Consider the following 15150-nt stretch of genomic DNA (forward strand, 5'->3'; position numbering starts at 1 on the left):
GCCGGGACCTCCCAGAGCCGCCCCGGCTTCAGAGACCGGCAACGGCTCCGGGGGATTCGGGCCGCTCACCGGGGATGGAGCCGAGCGGTGCTGCGGAGCGAGCTCACACGCCCCGGCCCGGGGGGGAGTCTCTGAGTACCCCCGAGCTGCCCCGGCTGCACTCCGTCGGGCCGAGCCGGGCCGGGCCGTGCCGAGCCGAGCCGAGCCGAGCCGAGCCGAGCCGAGCCAAACCAAACCGGGCCGAGCCGAGCCTAGCCGAGCCAAACCGGGCCGAGCCGAGCCGGGCCGAGCCGAGCCGAGCCGAGCCAAACCGGGCCGAGCCGGGCCTAGCCGAGCCGAGCCGAGCCGGGCCGGGCCGGGCCGAGCCGAGCCGAGCTTAGCTGAGCCGAGCCGGGCCGAGCCGGGCCGAGCTTAGCCGAGCCGAGCCGAGCCGGGCCGGGCCGAGCCGAGCCGAGCCGAGCCGTGCCGGGCCGGGCCGGGCCGAGCCGAGCCGAGCCGAGCCGTGCCGGGCCGGGCCGAGCCGAGCCGAGCCGTGCCGGGCCGGGCCGGGCCGAGCCGAGCCGAGCCGAGCCGAGCCGGGCCGTGGGGCCGTCGGGGCCGCGCTGGGCAGGGCGGGGCGGGGCCGGGTGGGGCGGGGCAGGATTGGCTCCTGCGGCCGCTGATTGACAGCGGCGGGCGAACGCGCGGCTGGCGGCGCCGCGCTGATTGGCTGCCGCGGGCTCACAAACCCGCGGCGCGGCCGGAGCGCGGCCAGAGCGGGGCCGGGGCGGCGGGAGGACGGCGGCCGGCGGGGCTCTGTGGGCAGCGAGCGAGCGAGGGGAGCGGCTGGGGGCAGCGGCGGGGCCGTCGGCGGGGGTGCGAGGAGAGTCCCCGGGGGCGGCCGCCGGCAGCGGGCGCCCGGCGGGGAGCGGCGTGCGGTGCTGTCGGGGCCACCGTCGGCGGGTCTTGGCGATGGGCAGCGTGAGGGGGCCCGGCGGGGCCGCCCTGCGTGCCTTGGTGTCGGTGGCCGCCGGGCTGCTGGCCTGCGGCGTGGCCAGCGAGTACGACTATGTCAGCTACCAGTCAGACCTGGGCCCTTACCCCGGCGGGCGCTTCTACGCCAAGCCCCACCAGTGCGTGGCCATCCCTGCCGACCTGCGGCTTTGCCACAGCGTGGGCTACGACAAGATGGTGCTGCCCAACCTGCTGGACCACGAGACCATGGCCGAGGTGAAGCACCAGGCGAGCAGCTGGGTGCCACTGCTCAACAAGAATTGCCATATGGGTACCCAGGTCTTCCTCTGCTCCCTCTTTGCCCCCGTCTGCCTGGACCGGCCGGTCTACCCCTGCCGCTGGCTCTGCGAGGCCGTGCGTGACTCCTGTGAGCCTGTCATGCAGTTCTTTGGCTTCTTCTGGCCAGAGATGCTCAAGTGTGACCAGTTTCCCCAGGATGACGTCTGCATTGCTATGACAGCTCCCAATGCCACCGAGGTCTCCAGACCCAAAGGTAAGGCATGGCTTGTGCTGCAGCCTTGCTCCTGGCACTCCTCTCTGAGCTGACAGGGCAGGTGTTAGCCCAGGAGGGGCCACACGGGACTGAAGGGGTTCTCGTGGCAGGAGGCTCATCTGACCTCTTCTTGACAGCAGACCTCCTCTAGCCTCTGAGCACTCTCTGGGCCATCCTGTTGCAGAGAAGGTAGGATGCCCTGCCAGCTCCTCATCCCTATCCCGAAGCCTTGGGACAGGCTGTTTGGAACATGGTGGGGTTGTGCCTGTTCTGATTCCTGCACAGGCACTGGGGCTGGGCTCCAGCCCTGCTGGACCAAGGTGTGACCCTCCGTCCTCAGATACTGCACTGTCCTGGTTCTGCTCCCGAGCCAGACTCCTGCAGGGCTGCTCTGGGCAGCAGGAAGATGTGTGGTCTCCACGGCAGAAAGTGCTGGTTGACTGGAGCCAGCAGTGACAGCAGTCCTGGCGGGATCCCCCACATCCAGTGCAGTCTTAGGGCAAGAGGCTGGGCAGCTGGTGGCTGGGCATGCAGTGGAGATCCAGCCCTGACTTCGGGTGGGCTGTGGGCTGGAGAGGGAGCAAGGAACCTGCCCAAAAATGACTAGGGAAAGTGAACGTGGTTCGTGTTTGTTTCCATCGTATGCAGCACGTTTCTGTGGTGCCAGACTGGCTTGTTCAAGTTGCAGTGAGTCTGGCTTGTTGCTGGAAACTTGAAAATAAATAAATATCCTGGTGTCACTTTGGTGTTTACTATTGGAACACTGTGAAAGGCTGGCAGGAGGAATGTTTGTAGAGGGAGATGACAGAGGGCTCTAAGAGAGTGCAGTGCTTTTTGGGCAGCATACCATCATAAAGGGAATTGTCACTCCTGATTCCACGGGAGCATAGTGCCGGTGCTCGGGAGGAGCTCGGGCACGGGCGAGGAGGGGGCTGAATGGTTTCTCTGGCTTCTGTGCTGTGTCCGAGCTCATCTGCAGGGACGTCTGCCCTTTGCAGTTACCTGTACAGACAAAAGCTGTATGTAGTGCTTGACTGGGAGAAGTAACCCAGCCGAGGAGGACTGTGCAATGTTATCCTGCCCATCTTGAAAGGACTAATTCTTCAGAGAACCCTTCTGATACAGGACAGGAGCAGAGTGCATCCTGCAGCAGAGGGGTGACACCCTGGGGTGTCTCTAGGAGCTGTGCAGGGCATGCGGAGGGCAGTGCACAGCAGTGGCACAGTGACTGTGGGATGGCAGTCAAGCTCAGTACCCAGAAGCACCCAAGCTCAGTACCCAGAGGAGCTGTATGCAGGAGCCCACGTTACAGCTCAATGACATCCAGAGGCAGGTAGAATGTGAAGTTTGTTCCAGTGCCAGGGGGGAATTGGGGGGTGAGCTCTGGCTGATCTCCTTGCCATGGACCAGCCTCTCCCCACAGTGATGGCAGCACAGCCATACTGGCTTTCTTGTCATGGCTTGCCCTTCCTCATGTGACTGCTGGAGAAACCTCGTTGTTTTCCAGGAATGCTCTAAATTAATATGTCTTATGTGAACCTTGACACTTGGTCAAGACTGCAGCCATGTTCTGTGTTGCAGGTACAAAGGTTGCTTTTATTTCCCCGGGGACTTGCAGCCAAGCATGCTCCTGGGACAGCTGGGTCTGAGCTGCCCCTTCCAAGGTCTGAAATAGTCTGAGCTGTGTGCAGGTCATTCATTTTACAGATATTAATGAGCCAAGACCTGGGAACAGTCTTGTAAATGAGCAGCATCTGCCAGGTTTTCCATTGAGTAGTTTAACGACTTTCTCTTCACCTTTTGGACCTGTTTTGAAGGCAGCAGTGGGGTGGGACATTACTGCTTTCTTGTGGTGCCTCAAACAGTTTGGAGTGAAAAAAAGCAAACTCCAAGTTAATTGCAACCACTGGTATGATGTGAACCAGCACCACTGGATGTCCTGCATGCCACAGAGGCTCTATTAGTGGCCCATAAGGCACCCATTGCTTCAGCTCTGATACTGTCACCTCCTGCAGATGTCAAGTCATCCTGGGTGACTTGCAGCTCAGTCCTTGTCCCTGTGCTGGCTGGGTACTTGTCTGCCTGCGTTCTGCTATGTGCACCCTGTCCATGGTTTGTCTGTGTTTTCTGTCAGCACCAACTCCTGGAGTCCCTTTGCTCTTGGGCACAGGGGTGTTTCCTGTTGATTCAAAGAGGGTCAGAACCAAGCAGTGTCCCCCTTTTCTCTTGGTACTAATAAGAACAAGCCCTTTCAGTATTTTTCCCCATTAACACCTTGAAATTGGAATTTGTTTCTGCCTCTCAAAGAGCTGACCTGCTGAATTCCTTTCTCCTTAAGCACAGGCAGTAAAGCCTGCAGGCCCACAGGATGCATCAGGGGAGTTGCAGATTAATACAGCATTACACATTCCTTCTCTTGCCCCTGGAGTAAGCTGGCTCTACAGCCAAGCATTGGAAAATGGTCAGCAGGGAACAAGTGAGCTGGAGGCAGGCTGAGATTGTGCTTAGAGTTGAGCTGTCAGCTGCAGCAGATAGGCCCCAGCCAACCTGCAGTGGGCCCCGAGGGTGGGCTGGAGATGTCTGCTGTAGTGCTTCAGGAGGGATGGGAGGGCTTGCAGTTTTGGGGTAGCTGTGGCTCCACAGAACAGCAGTTTTCCTGGGGCACAGAGCTGTGTAGGAGCTGGCTGGGCCCCCAGCATTTGTGTTCCTGGCTGTAGTGTGATGTGGTGATCCAGAGCAGAGGACAATTTTTCTTCCCATTGACAGGGGACAGTGTCTCCAGTAGTCCTGTCGTGCTGTGAAAGGGCTGCAGGAGGCAGGACTGGAGGATGGGTTGATTTAGATTGTATATAAGGAGGAAGTTTTTTGCAGTGAGGGTTGTTAAGCACTGGCACCGATTATCTAGAAACATGGTGGATGCCCCTTCCTTGGAAACATTCATGGTCAGGTTTGATGGGACTCTGAGCAACCTGATCAAGGTTATTGATTAGGGCAGGGGGATTGTGCATAAGTGAAGCTGCTGCCTGTGGAAGGGGCTCCCAAGTCCAGCCCACAGGATGGCTGTTGGCTCTGGGCCCTGGCGCAACAAGGCAGGGGTCTCGGCCCCCTCGGGTGTGTTACAGCCTGCTCAGGGTCTGCTGGAACATAACTAGAGCAAAGCCTGTATGTGTACCAGGGAACAATGAGTCTTATTTTCCATTTTTGTTTGCTTTTTTCTTCTATTTTAATTGGTTGCCTGGATAGCTCATAGAGTGGATTGCAGCAGTGGCTTTCATGTTTGTCTGGCTGGTGTAGGCTTGGCCAGCCTCCTCATGTGCACTTTGGCTGCTGAGGCAGATTGAAGTGCTTGGCATGGCAGGTGCCCTGCTTGTTCCTGACAGTGGTTCCCAGCACAGTGATGAACTCCTGGCTGTGCAGCACATGGAGGGCTGGGCCTGTGTCACCTTACTATGAGTACCTTCTCTCCCTTGTCATGAGCACATTAAATGTGCAGCCTGGAAAGAAATATTCTGAGTGCAGATGTCATCATATCTCCAAAGGCTGGCTTCAGCCTGTGTCACTCTGAGGGAGATGGTGATAGTGGCAGTTGCATGTTAGGGTTCTGGAAGAAGAGGTTACCTAGGGGACGGACAGCTCTCAGAGGTACAGAGAGTGTGGGACTGTGGAAGCAGATGTTGGTGCTCTGAAGGGTGACTTGTGACTTGCACATAGGAGCGAGCAGAAGGCCAGTTGCTCTGCATGTGTGATTAATAAAGTCATGGTGCATGTCCCCAGGAATTAGCATTTATCACAGAAGAGATTTGGGGGTGGCGACAGGGAAAGAACAAGCCATGGAAAACAAGTGTCTGGCCTGAATCCTCGTGGGGCATGTGTGGCTGAGGAGACACGACACTATGGTCATGGCTGTGCTGGCTCTGCACCCCTCTTTCTGAGACACCTCTCTGCTTTTTCAGTCCAGCAATGCTGTGGGTTTGCTGGCCTGGCTGAGGACTGGAAGGCCATGAGTGCTCTGTTTACAGGCAGGGACTGGTGGATGTTTTGCTGCAAGTTGTCCCTGAGAATAACTTTCTTGTGTGGGAAGAGCCCTTTGTCTTGCTGGACCAGGAACAAGCAGCATCTCCCAGCTCAATAAATTCATCTGCCAGTAGCTCAAGTCTACGTCTGTGCTGCTGGGTGGTCTGCTCCAACTGCAGATGGGGACCTGGAAACAGATTCTTATTCTCTGGGTGAAATGAGGTTTCCTCCCAGGATAGATCCCAGTGAAATCCCCTGGGCTGGCATTTCCCAAGAGGCAGATGTTGGCCACTGCCAGCAACTGACAAGCGGAGGTGGCTTCGCTCTGCTGGAGCCATGAGACTGCCCCGAGCTCAAAACAAATGAGAGGATGACCACTCTTGGTGGTGGCAGCAGCCACAAGAGCTCCGCTGGTCCACCTCAACCAGTGCTGCTCTGGGCAGGGCAGGAGTGAGGGTAGTGAGGGGCTTCCTGAGCACTGCCTGGGCAGTCTGTGGCATGGTCCCCAGTACTGAGAGGAACACTGAACTGAAGTGGGCTGTCCCAGTCCTGAAGCCCCTTGCCTGGCACCAGGGTAACACCATGGCACTTGAGCCATCTCTGGGCAGCATTCTCCTGCTGTGCTGGGGTTCCGGCATTGTGTGCCTGCCTTGGCATGCAGTGGGGAGGGAATGTCAGCAGGCTATGGGCCATGCCCCTTGGCAAGCATCTTCTCTCAGCTGAGTGCCTGGCCCTGAGAACTCCTTTCTTTGCCAGTGCTGTCCTTTTGCTCTTAGCAGCTGCCTGTGCCCGGCCTTGGGGCCACTGACAGCATTGGAGTGGGGCTGGCAGCAGGCTGCCTATGGCCGGTGCTACCCTGTAAGCTGGTGGATGGTTCCTTACACCCAGTAGAGTGTTGTCCCACACTTGTGGGAGCTGGGAGCCTGTGGCAGGGTGCATGGACATGGATTCCCCTCAAGGGTGATGGTCTGACAGCATGGGCAGTCTGGCTCTGCGGTGGTACTTCTGCTGGCTTCTTGCCATCTCTCAACTCTCTTCACTTCTTTTCTCTTGCCAGGAACGACTGTGTGTCCCCCATGTGACAATGAGATGAAGTCAGAGGCCATTGTGGAGCACCTGTGTGCCAGCGAGTTTGGTAAGAAGGGGCACTCTAGGCATGGGGAGGCTTCCCAGTTGGTCATGGGCAGCATGGCTCCTGTGTGGCTAGATTGGAACTGCCACATTTCCCTGCCCGTGGTGGTGCTGGTGTGTCCTGCGATCTGTCCCCAAGGCCAGGCACGTGTGCCTCTAGATGTCAGTGTGGGTATGCAGAGGTGGATGTTGTTAAAAAATGCAATGGTACTTGAAGGCTTTGTCCTAAATGAGTGAGTGAGTGAGACAATCAATAGTAAACTGAACTTCATTTAGAAAAAAAGATTATCACAAGGAAATATATTAGCTTTCTCAGATCAAACCCAGAGTTAACTGGTTTTGACATCCTTGCATATTAAAGGCATATTGAACAAGGTGTGCATTCCTGGGGGATTAGCACTTGAATGTGCCCTGTACTGGAGCGTGCTTATGCAAACCCAAACCTGCTCTGCATGCTGGTGTGTTACCCTTTCTGCTGGAAATGAATTCTCAACTGTCCTGCAGATTTGGTTTGCCAGAAGTCTTAAGTTCAGCGCAGACATTTTCTAACAGGGAAAAGCATCAACAGGAACACCCATGTAATAGGTTCTCAGGAATGTGCATACTTCTGGCTTGGCTGGGGAATGGGAGCAGACATTCAGTGCTTGGCCTGGCTGGGGAGTGGGAGGTGCTGAGTGCTCAGAGCTCTGTTCTGGGCAGGCCATGGGAGCTGAATCAGAGCTGCCCCTGCCTCATCGCACATACAGGGAGAGATGGTGGGGAGGGAGAAACAGCCTCTGGGATCAGCACACCTGGTTTGGATGGGAGCTCCCTGCCCAGGCTTGCGGTGATGCGGAGGCATTGCCCCAGTCCAGGGGCTGGGGGACCTTCATCCCAGAGGAGCGAGAGGCACTGGCCAGTGGCAGCAGGGGATCCGGTGCTGGTGGGTCACTGCAATACCTGTCCCCTTGCCAGAGCTGTGCAAGGAGTGAGCCGAGGGGGTGTCCTGCTGGTAAGGGAAATACAAACTTAACTGCATGCTTGTCATCAGCTTCTGCTGCTAAATATCTTCCTCTGCTCCGGGACAGTTCTACAACAGGGAGCAGAGGCCAAACCAGAGGAATTCCCTGCCTCAGCAGAGCAGCCTGGGACAGTGACTTGCCCACAGTGTTAAGTTGTTACTGGGAAAGGCAGTGGTGACATTGTCCAAAGGATGGAATTATTTCCTGGCAGATGTAGTCCATCCGTAGCCAGCTGGGGAGCAGGAACACGGGACAGGATGCAATGCAGGTCCTACCTGTGCCCTGTGAAGGAAGGCAGTGTAGGGGTGAGAAGGACTGCCAGCGGAGGGAGTGGCTAGTGGAGGAGGCATTGGCTTCAGGAAGTTTTCCCAAAGCATAGTGTATGGCCCTTGGATCTTTGTTTAGTCTTGGGGGGTTACTATCAACGGGGTGATTTCTCAAGGAAAGCTGTTTATCTGGCACTATTATAAACTCCTAAACCTTCAGACTGAGTTTTCTCATGCACGTCCACCAAGGTAAACACCGGCAGCTGACTGGTTACAGATCCTCATCAAAGCCAGACATGTACAATAAATGTTTAAACTAACACGTACTGCATGGGGCAGCTGTTGGTAGGTCTTGCACTGATTCCTGCTGTGTCATTATTGCAGGTTTTCTCTTACATCCCAGCAGCTTGGTACAGAAAAGAGGTGAGGACCACTTTGCCCACCACAGATGTGGGGCTATGCCAGTTAGGAAGTGGCTGTGTAGCAGCCCTGGTGTTGGCCTAGAGTACAGTGCAGGAAGAGAGCTGCAGTGAGCTGTGAACACAAACTGTAAAGACAAGGCAGGGGAGGATCTTGGACAAGATGCTGGGGGTTAGAGGGAGATTGCCAGCCTCACAGTCCAGCAGAACTCTGGGTTTGCCTTTGTTTCAGCAAGGATGAATGTTGACTCTAGGATGCTGCTTTGAGGCAGCTTGGCTGTTCCTTTGAGAATAAGACAGGCTTGGGGTGGATGTCAGTGAGGGGTGCCAGAACCCTGGCCTGAGCACAGAGCTGGATCAGCACAGGGGGCTGGATGAGGTACGTGGGGGTAACTGCGGTGTAGATTTTAGTGTAGTGCTGGTATGCCGAGGCAGCAATGGAAGCAGGAGAGCGGCCTCCAGTGCCCCCACAGCTGCCTCCCCCAGCTGCCCTGGGCTGCAGCCAGTGTTTGTTTCTTACTCCAGGAGTTCATTCCACGCTCTGTTTCTCTTAGTGATTTTATTTATTGTTTCTGCCCTTTCTCTGGGGTCTGAGGGGATCCTGCTGAACGGGCCCTGTGGCACTGGGGACTGCAGAACAATCAATACATGCTGTTTATTTTTTCCCTGTGACTGACAGGTCCTTGCCTGCAGCCTTCTCCTGTTACAGCCCTAATGTGTCTTCTGGCAGGTTTCTTCCTTCTCAGTGATTTCTAAAGGAAGGAAAAACGAGGCTGAAGGAACAGCAGTGAAGCTTTCCCTTCTCTCATGTTCCTTTTCCTGCACATGAGGTGCTGGAGTGGGGCCCCTGCCCGTGCAGGCAGGAGAATAGCAGAGACAGCATCCTAGTCCTGTGCTGAAAAAGAGGGGTGGAGGTGCCGGTGGGGAACAGGAATGGTGCCTGGTAGTGGCTTGTGAACAGGGCACAGGGGCTTCTGCTCTCAGCTGGTGACTACTGCGGTACAGTGCTGTCCTTGGAGAAGGCTGTGCTGGAACATGTGTGTGTGTCCCATGAAAGTAATTGGTAGGAAGGGCTTGTGGGTGGCATGTTGTTCCTGCAGCCCTCTTGGGCTACTGTGGCGTGCAGAGTGCCAGGGGCCAGTGCTGCCACCAGTGCCACAGCTGATGCTGAAGCAATTGCCACAATACAGCTGCTGGACTGGAAAGGTGGCACATGCTCCTGCTTTGGATAACTCTCCTGGGGTCAGCTCCTACCTGGCAGCCACAGCTGAAGATTAAGTCTGTCTGAGTAAACGTGTCCTGGGATCTCAGGGGCGATTCTGGTCCTTCTCCCACTTGGTGCTGAGACAGATTTGGTGCGGCATGGGGGGAGTGGAAAGGCCAAGGTTCCCAGTGAGGAAGCTGTTTGCTTTGGCAGCTCAGCTGGGTCCTGGAGCCAAGACTCAAAGCATCCCGCTTGAGCCCTTTGCCTGCTGCGGCGGCATTCCCAGCGCTGGGGAGATGCCAGGCGAGCTGCTGCAGCACCACGGTCCTCACCAAATGCCATGTTCTAGGAAAGCCAGAAGTTGGAGGCTGCCTCCCACTGCGTGGTGGTGAGCTCTTAGAGTGGGATGAGCATTGGAATGCATGTACCCTCAGGCACCACTTTTCTGGTGTTCATGCCAAAGCTGTGTGTCTGGCCTGCCACTATGGAACCCAGCTTTCATACCTGGGAATCTCACCTGGAATGTGGGTTGGAACATAGGGAATGTGGACCAATTAAGTGAACAAGGGGAATTTGGGGAGCCAGGTCACTGCAGAGGAATGAGGGCTAAGCAGAGATCATCATGCTTGTGTGACTGCTCAGCCTGCAGCACCAAAGGCAGATGAAGCTTGGTGGTCTATGAGCCAGGCTGTGTTTACCTGGGCAGCACTGCAGGCTCTTGCTGCTTACGAGGACATTGCTGCTGGGAAGAGCAGAGCCTGACACAAACTATTTGCACCCCTGTTCAGCCTCCTCCTTCATCCCCCTTGCCGTTATCCCATCTTGGCTCTGTGTGCTGCTCTGCATGAGCAAGGTTTGGATGAGGTTTTGGTTTACATCTGGATTTATGGTTCCCCTGGGCAGCTCCCATGAACTTGCATCGCTGGCTCGCAAACTGCTGTGTGCAGGGAAGGGAGTTGCTGCGAGCTCCCACAGCACAGGATTACCAGGCCTTCTTTGTCTTCCATGGTGTATGATTCTTGGAGTAGATCAGCACCTCCACTAACTGGCAGATCCTTTTCTTCCTCTAGCAAAAAGGATCAAATTTTGCAGTGATTTCAGCAAAGCAAACAAGCCATTGAAAACAAGCAATTTTGCAAAAGTCTCTTATTGTGATGTTGTAATGATGCTTTACCATCTCTCCTGCCCTGGCCACCTCTATGCTTAGTGCAAGGGCTCCAGTCAGCATGAATAAAGAAAGTGAGGCTGACATTGAGGGGTGTTGCTGCTACTGCTGCCCAGTTGATGTCATGCAGCTTAGAGCTGCTTGAAAACTACTTACTTCATTTTCCAGATCTGTTGCAAACTAATCTGGTTCAGCATCTTTAGCTCCTTAAAGCTGGAGTTTCTTTAGCTCCTGAATTTGGAAAACAGATGGATTGAAAATTTCTTTTAGGTTTCCAGTCCTAGATTACTTTCTTATACAATAGCAGTGTAACATGACAGGGCTCTTGCCAAACCTAAGGGATGTTTTTGGCATGGGGCAGACAAACACCGTTGCTCCTGTTGCCAGGGTAGTGGCTGGGAGCACAAGGGTGATACTGAGTCTCTGCTGTCTGCTTGGGATTGTCATCGTGCTGTCCTGCTGCCATCTGTGTCTGGAACAGTGAGCAGTGCTCCTGTCCAGGAAGTGTGTTCACTCTGCATGTTCCAGCAGAGCAGGGCTTCAAGGAATGATGCTGTGAGGACCCGTCTTCCTGCCAGAGCTGGAGGTTCTTGTGGACTGCCTGCAAGTGCCCTGAGACTCTAATGAGGAGGGACAGCAGCCAACCAATCACCTCTCTGAGCACTTGTTATCTGCAGCTCTGAAGTAATCTCCCAAATGATGAAAATATGTTAGCAATTTTAGTCCATATGTGCTTTTCCCCAAAAATGAGGAGAGCCAAATGGCACTGAAATGATGTTTTAATGTACAACACATTTTCATCATTTTTCCCATGTATGCAAAATTCCTCTTCATGGTCATGGCAAAAAACCTTCTTTTTCTTTTTTTTTTTTTTTTTTTTTTAGGGTGGGGGGTATTGCGATTAACTCAGGAAAATGCTGAACCAAAGAGGGTTTGGAATATTTTCCATGGAAGTTGTATCAGACCAATTTCCCTTCTCCCAGGGAAGATGCAGGCACATGAGTGCATGCCAGGATCTCCACAGCTCTGATGCAGGGACATCCAGCACTTGGAAACTTGTTTCACAGGCACCTGAGGGCCGGAGTGACTGCAAACAAATGCTTGAGAAGCCAAATTGACCTTTTAAATGATCCTTTCAAGAGTCTCTCCATGCCTCTAGAGCGGGGAAGTTGCCTAATTTACTCAGTTAACATTTGTGCTTGGCAGCTGAACAAGTCCCCTCTCAAATGGAAAGTGCTGGGTGCTTTGCTGCAGGAAGGGGAACAAAGATGTCAGTGTTTTACCTTGGTGCTCTCCTGGGCATGGGGCAGCTCCACCTCAGGTGCAAGGGTATGAGTGTCATACTGGGCCAAGTCATGGCCAGGGTGATGCCATGGAGCAGGAGGATTCAGGAGCAGATTAGGGAGAAGGGGAATGCAGGAGTGGAGCAGGGCACTGTGTGTCTGCAGTGGGACAAGATATTGCTGCTGTCCCGGGACCACAGCACTGCTGCCTCAGCCTCACTTAGCAGAGGGTTTGTGCCGGTGAAGGCTGCTTAGGAGTTTTGGTTTTCCCCTCTCCCATCTTGTTTTACAGCTCTTAAGATGACCATAAAGGAAGTGAAGAAGGAGAATGGGGACAAGATGATCATTCCACGGAAGAGGAAGGCACTGAAGCTGGGGCCCATCCGGAAGAAGAACCTGAAGAAGCTGGTGCTGTTCCTGAAAAATGGGGCAGACTGTCCCTGCCATCAGCTGGACAACCTCAGCCACTACTTCCTCATCATGGGCCGCCAGGTGAAGACCCAGTACCTGTTGACAGCCATCTACAAGTGGGACAAGAAGAACAAAGAGTTCAAGAAGTTTATGAAGAAGATGAAATCACCCGACTGCCCGACGTTTCCGTCCGTTTTCAAGTGATGTGGTGGGTGGCGGGAGAGCCACTGGGACCCGCGCAGTCGGGCACGGCGGCTTGGTCTCACTGCTCTGCAGCAGGGATGCTGGAGCCCAGCCCTCCTGCTCCTCCATCCTGCTCCTCAGAGCTCCCTCACTGATCTCAGCCCTCCCACATCCTTGGCCTGATCGCCTGGGCACCCGCTGCATGTGCTCCAAGCAGTGCCTGAGGTCACACACAATTTACATCTGCAATTTACATTGTCTAAAGACCTGTTATTGTACAGATAAGTACAACCATTGAAATAGCAGCTGTCAGGTAAAGAGGGCAAGCAGAGGGGTGTGAGTGATGTTAAGAGCTTGCATGCTTGCAGAAAGGATCCTCATGACCACGTCACTCCTGTCTTCAAGGCTGCAGGATTGCCCTGAATTCCTGTATGAACCAGAGCTGGCTGATTAGACAGAGATCCTATCTTCATGATCAAAATTAATAAATGAGTAACGGAGAACCCATTACAACCTCTGATATGAATTCCTAATAGCTAATTGCCCTCATTGTAAAAAATATCCCATTATAGTCTTAACCTGCTTAGTTTAAGCCTTAACCCTGATTCCTTGTGGTGCCTTGTTGGGCTGGAGCCCTCCCTTACCAGCATCTCTTGTGATGTCTCCCTGGGTGCCTGCCTTGGCATCTGCTCTGCCAGCTGATCTCCTTTTGCCCAGTGCTGTGCTGCACCCAGGTAGCCTTTGAGTCTCTGCACTGTGCCCAGTGTCTTGGTGCACTGGCAGGGGCAGAGGGGACTCTGCCTCACCTGTGCCTTTGGCCTTGTGCAAGCCCCTGTCTCAGCAGTGTTCAGCTGAGATCCCCCACCTGGGTGTGGCAGTTTCTGTGCACAGGTGGTGTGCCCAGACCTGTCATTCCATTTTAAGCATGAGCAGAGGTTCAGTTGCTGGCCTGCCTGGGGCTTTGGCTGGGGGGAACTCATAGCCAGCTCCTCCAGCTTGTGTCACTTCCTCACTTTACCAGTGATGTTTTTGTAGTTCCTTTAGGCTGCTGGCAAAGTACCAGAGTGCAGAAGGCCAAGGACTTTTCCCTGAAGAGCACTGCAGGGAGTGTTTCGTCTCTGTCTTCCCCTCTTTGCTGTGGGACCCATCAGTCTGGGGTTTTCTCTCTTTGATCTATGACAACTTGACTCTCTATCATTATGTCTTTTTTGCCCTAATTGAAATGTCATGTTTGTATGATTCCAAATAGTTTATGAAAGACAAAGACTATCTTACCCAAATGACTACATTTATCAACCAAGCTGAAATTCATTACTCTGTTAATTGGACTGGTTCTCTTTTTTACAGACCCATACCACTCTGTATTCATTATCCTTCCTCCTTCCATCACCAATACTCTAAGAGAATGAATATCTGATGTCTGAGAGAATCATGTTTTATCACAGTTAAGTGGAATAACAAATCCTCATTTTTGAGGTTTGAACCAAACCCCCTCAAAACTGGCAAATTAATTATTCCTTAGCTTGGGAGTGGTGCTTATTTCCCACATGTGGACAGAGCCATGGACTTGTTGTAGAAGAATTCTATTAACAAGCCAAGTACTCTGAGGAATGATGTTTCATAGCTAACAGAGAGATGGATTTAGGATGTGAACTTTGTAGAGTCCCCTTAGGTTGTCTTAGACCACCATTTGTAGTAGTGTTGTTTCTTTATTGCAAAATTAATCATTGTAGATAATGTGCTTTATTAGAGAAGTAAAGAAATAAATAAACCATGGGCTTTAACGTCACAGATTGATGAGGTGAAATGATGGAGAGGGCTGGCAAATCCAGCCCTGTGGGGAATGGAGTCAGGACACGGTGAGCTGAAAGTGTGGCTCTCTGTGAGTGCCCACAGTGCCCCTAAAAGCCCCACTGGGACGGGGCAGGACCCTCTGTCCCCGCTGCCTCACCTTCCTGAGTGCAGCACAGCAGAGGGTTGGCTGTAGCAGAGAGAATGCTGCTGCTAAAATTGCCAAATTAATCCATTAAATATGATTCCCCCAACCTCCCCTTTTATAAAGAGATGCTGTTTCCTAACCCTTTTGGGGCTGCAGCAGCATGACTGGCTGTGGGTGTGCTCGGGGAGCCTGGCCTAGAGGTTGTCGATGGTCTCAGGGCATTGCAACAGGCTGTCCAGGGAAGTGGTGGAATCACCATCCCTAGAATGCTTCAAGAAATGATGAGATGTGGCACATTGGTTTAGTTGTCATGGTGGTGTTCAGCCAATGGTTGGACTCAATGATCTTGGAGATCTTTTCCAACCTTATTGATTCCATGATTCTGTGATTGCATGCCCACTGGCATGCAGCAGCTGTAGCAGGTTGCAGGGAGAGCAGGTGCCCTTCCTGGGAAGCTCCTGCTGCTTCAGCCAGCCCTGTCTGCAGCTTGCAGGTGATTTTAATCAAAGTAGTTTTTTACCCACTTGTTGGCTGAGGAGCTGCTGAGAATGTGCTGCAGCCCCAGCTGGGTCTTTAGTGCAGGGGAAGGTTTAAGAGCTCGGGGTAAGCAACAAGTTCTTTCTGCAATGCACTTGACCTGAGACATTG

At 53.8% G+C, this 15150-nt stretch overlaps 2 protein-coding genes across 2 annotated transcripts in view; both read left to right on the top strand.

Annotated features, from left to right (window-relative positions):
- The window catches only part of NKX6-3 (NK6 homeobox 3), a 322554-nt gene that overhangs the window by 40116 nt on the left and 267288 nt on the right, over nt 1-15150 (top strand). The gene's annotated exons all lie outside the window — the stretch shown is intronic.
- Nucleotides 860-14352, top strand: SFRP1 (secreted frizzled related protein 1). Its single transcript, XM_068174670.1, has 3 exons — nt 860-1486; nt 6558-6635; nt 12262-14352. Exons 1-3 carry the CDS (start codon nt 952-954, stop codon nt 12582-12584), a joined length of 936 nt encoding a protein of 311 aa, XP_068030771.1. The 5' UTR covers nt 860-951; the 3' UTR covers nt 12585-14352.

This window comes from Anomalospiza imberbis, chromosome 28, assembly GCF_031753505.1.
Source record: "Anomalospiza imberbis isolate Cuckoo-Finch-1a 21T00152 chromosome 28, ASM3175350v1, whole genome shotgun sequence".
Lineage (NCBI taxonomy): Eukaryota > Metazoa > Chordata > Aves > Passeriformes > Viduidae > Anomalospiza > Anomalospiza imberbis.

What these genes read in the sequence shown, in the direction of transcription:
- SFRP1 (XM_068174670.1), top strand. Translation starts at nt 952, where the DNA reads ATGGGCAGCGTGAGGGGGCCCGGCGGGGCCGCCCTGCGTGCCTTGGTG. An exon ending in CGAGGTCTCCAGACCCAAAG is followed by an intron (nt 1,487 to 6,557) that starts GTAAGGCATGGC and finishes TTCTCTTGCCAG; the next exon opens with GAACGACTGTGTGTCCCCCA. An exon ending in CCTGTGTGCCAGCGAGTTTG is followed by an intron (nt 6,636 to 12,261) that starts GTAAGAAGGGGC and finishes CTTGTTTTACAG; the next exon opens with CTCTTAAGATGACCATAAAG.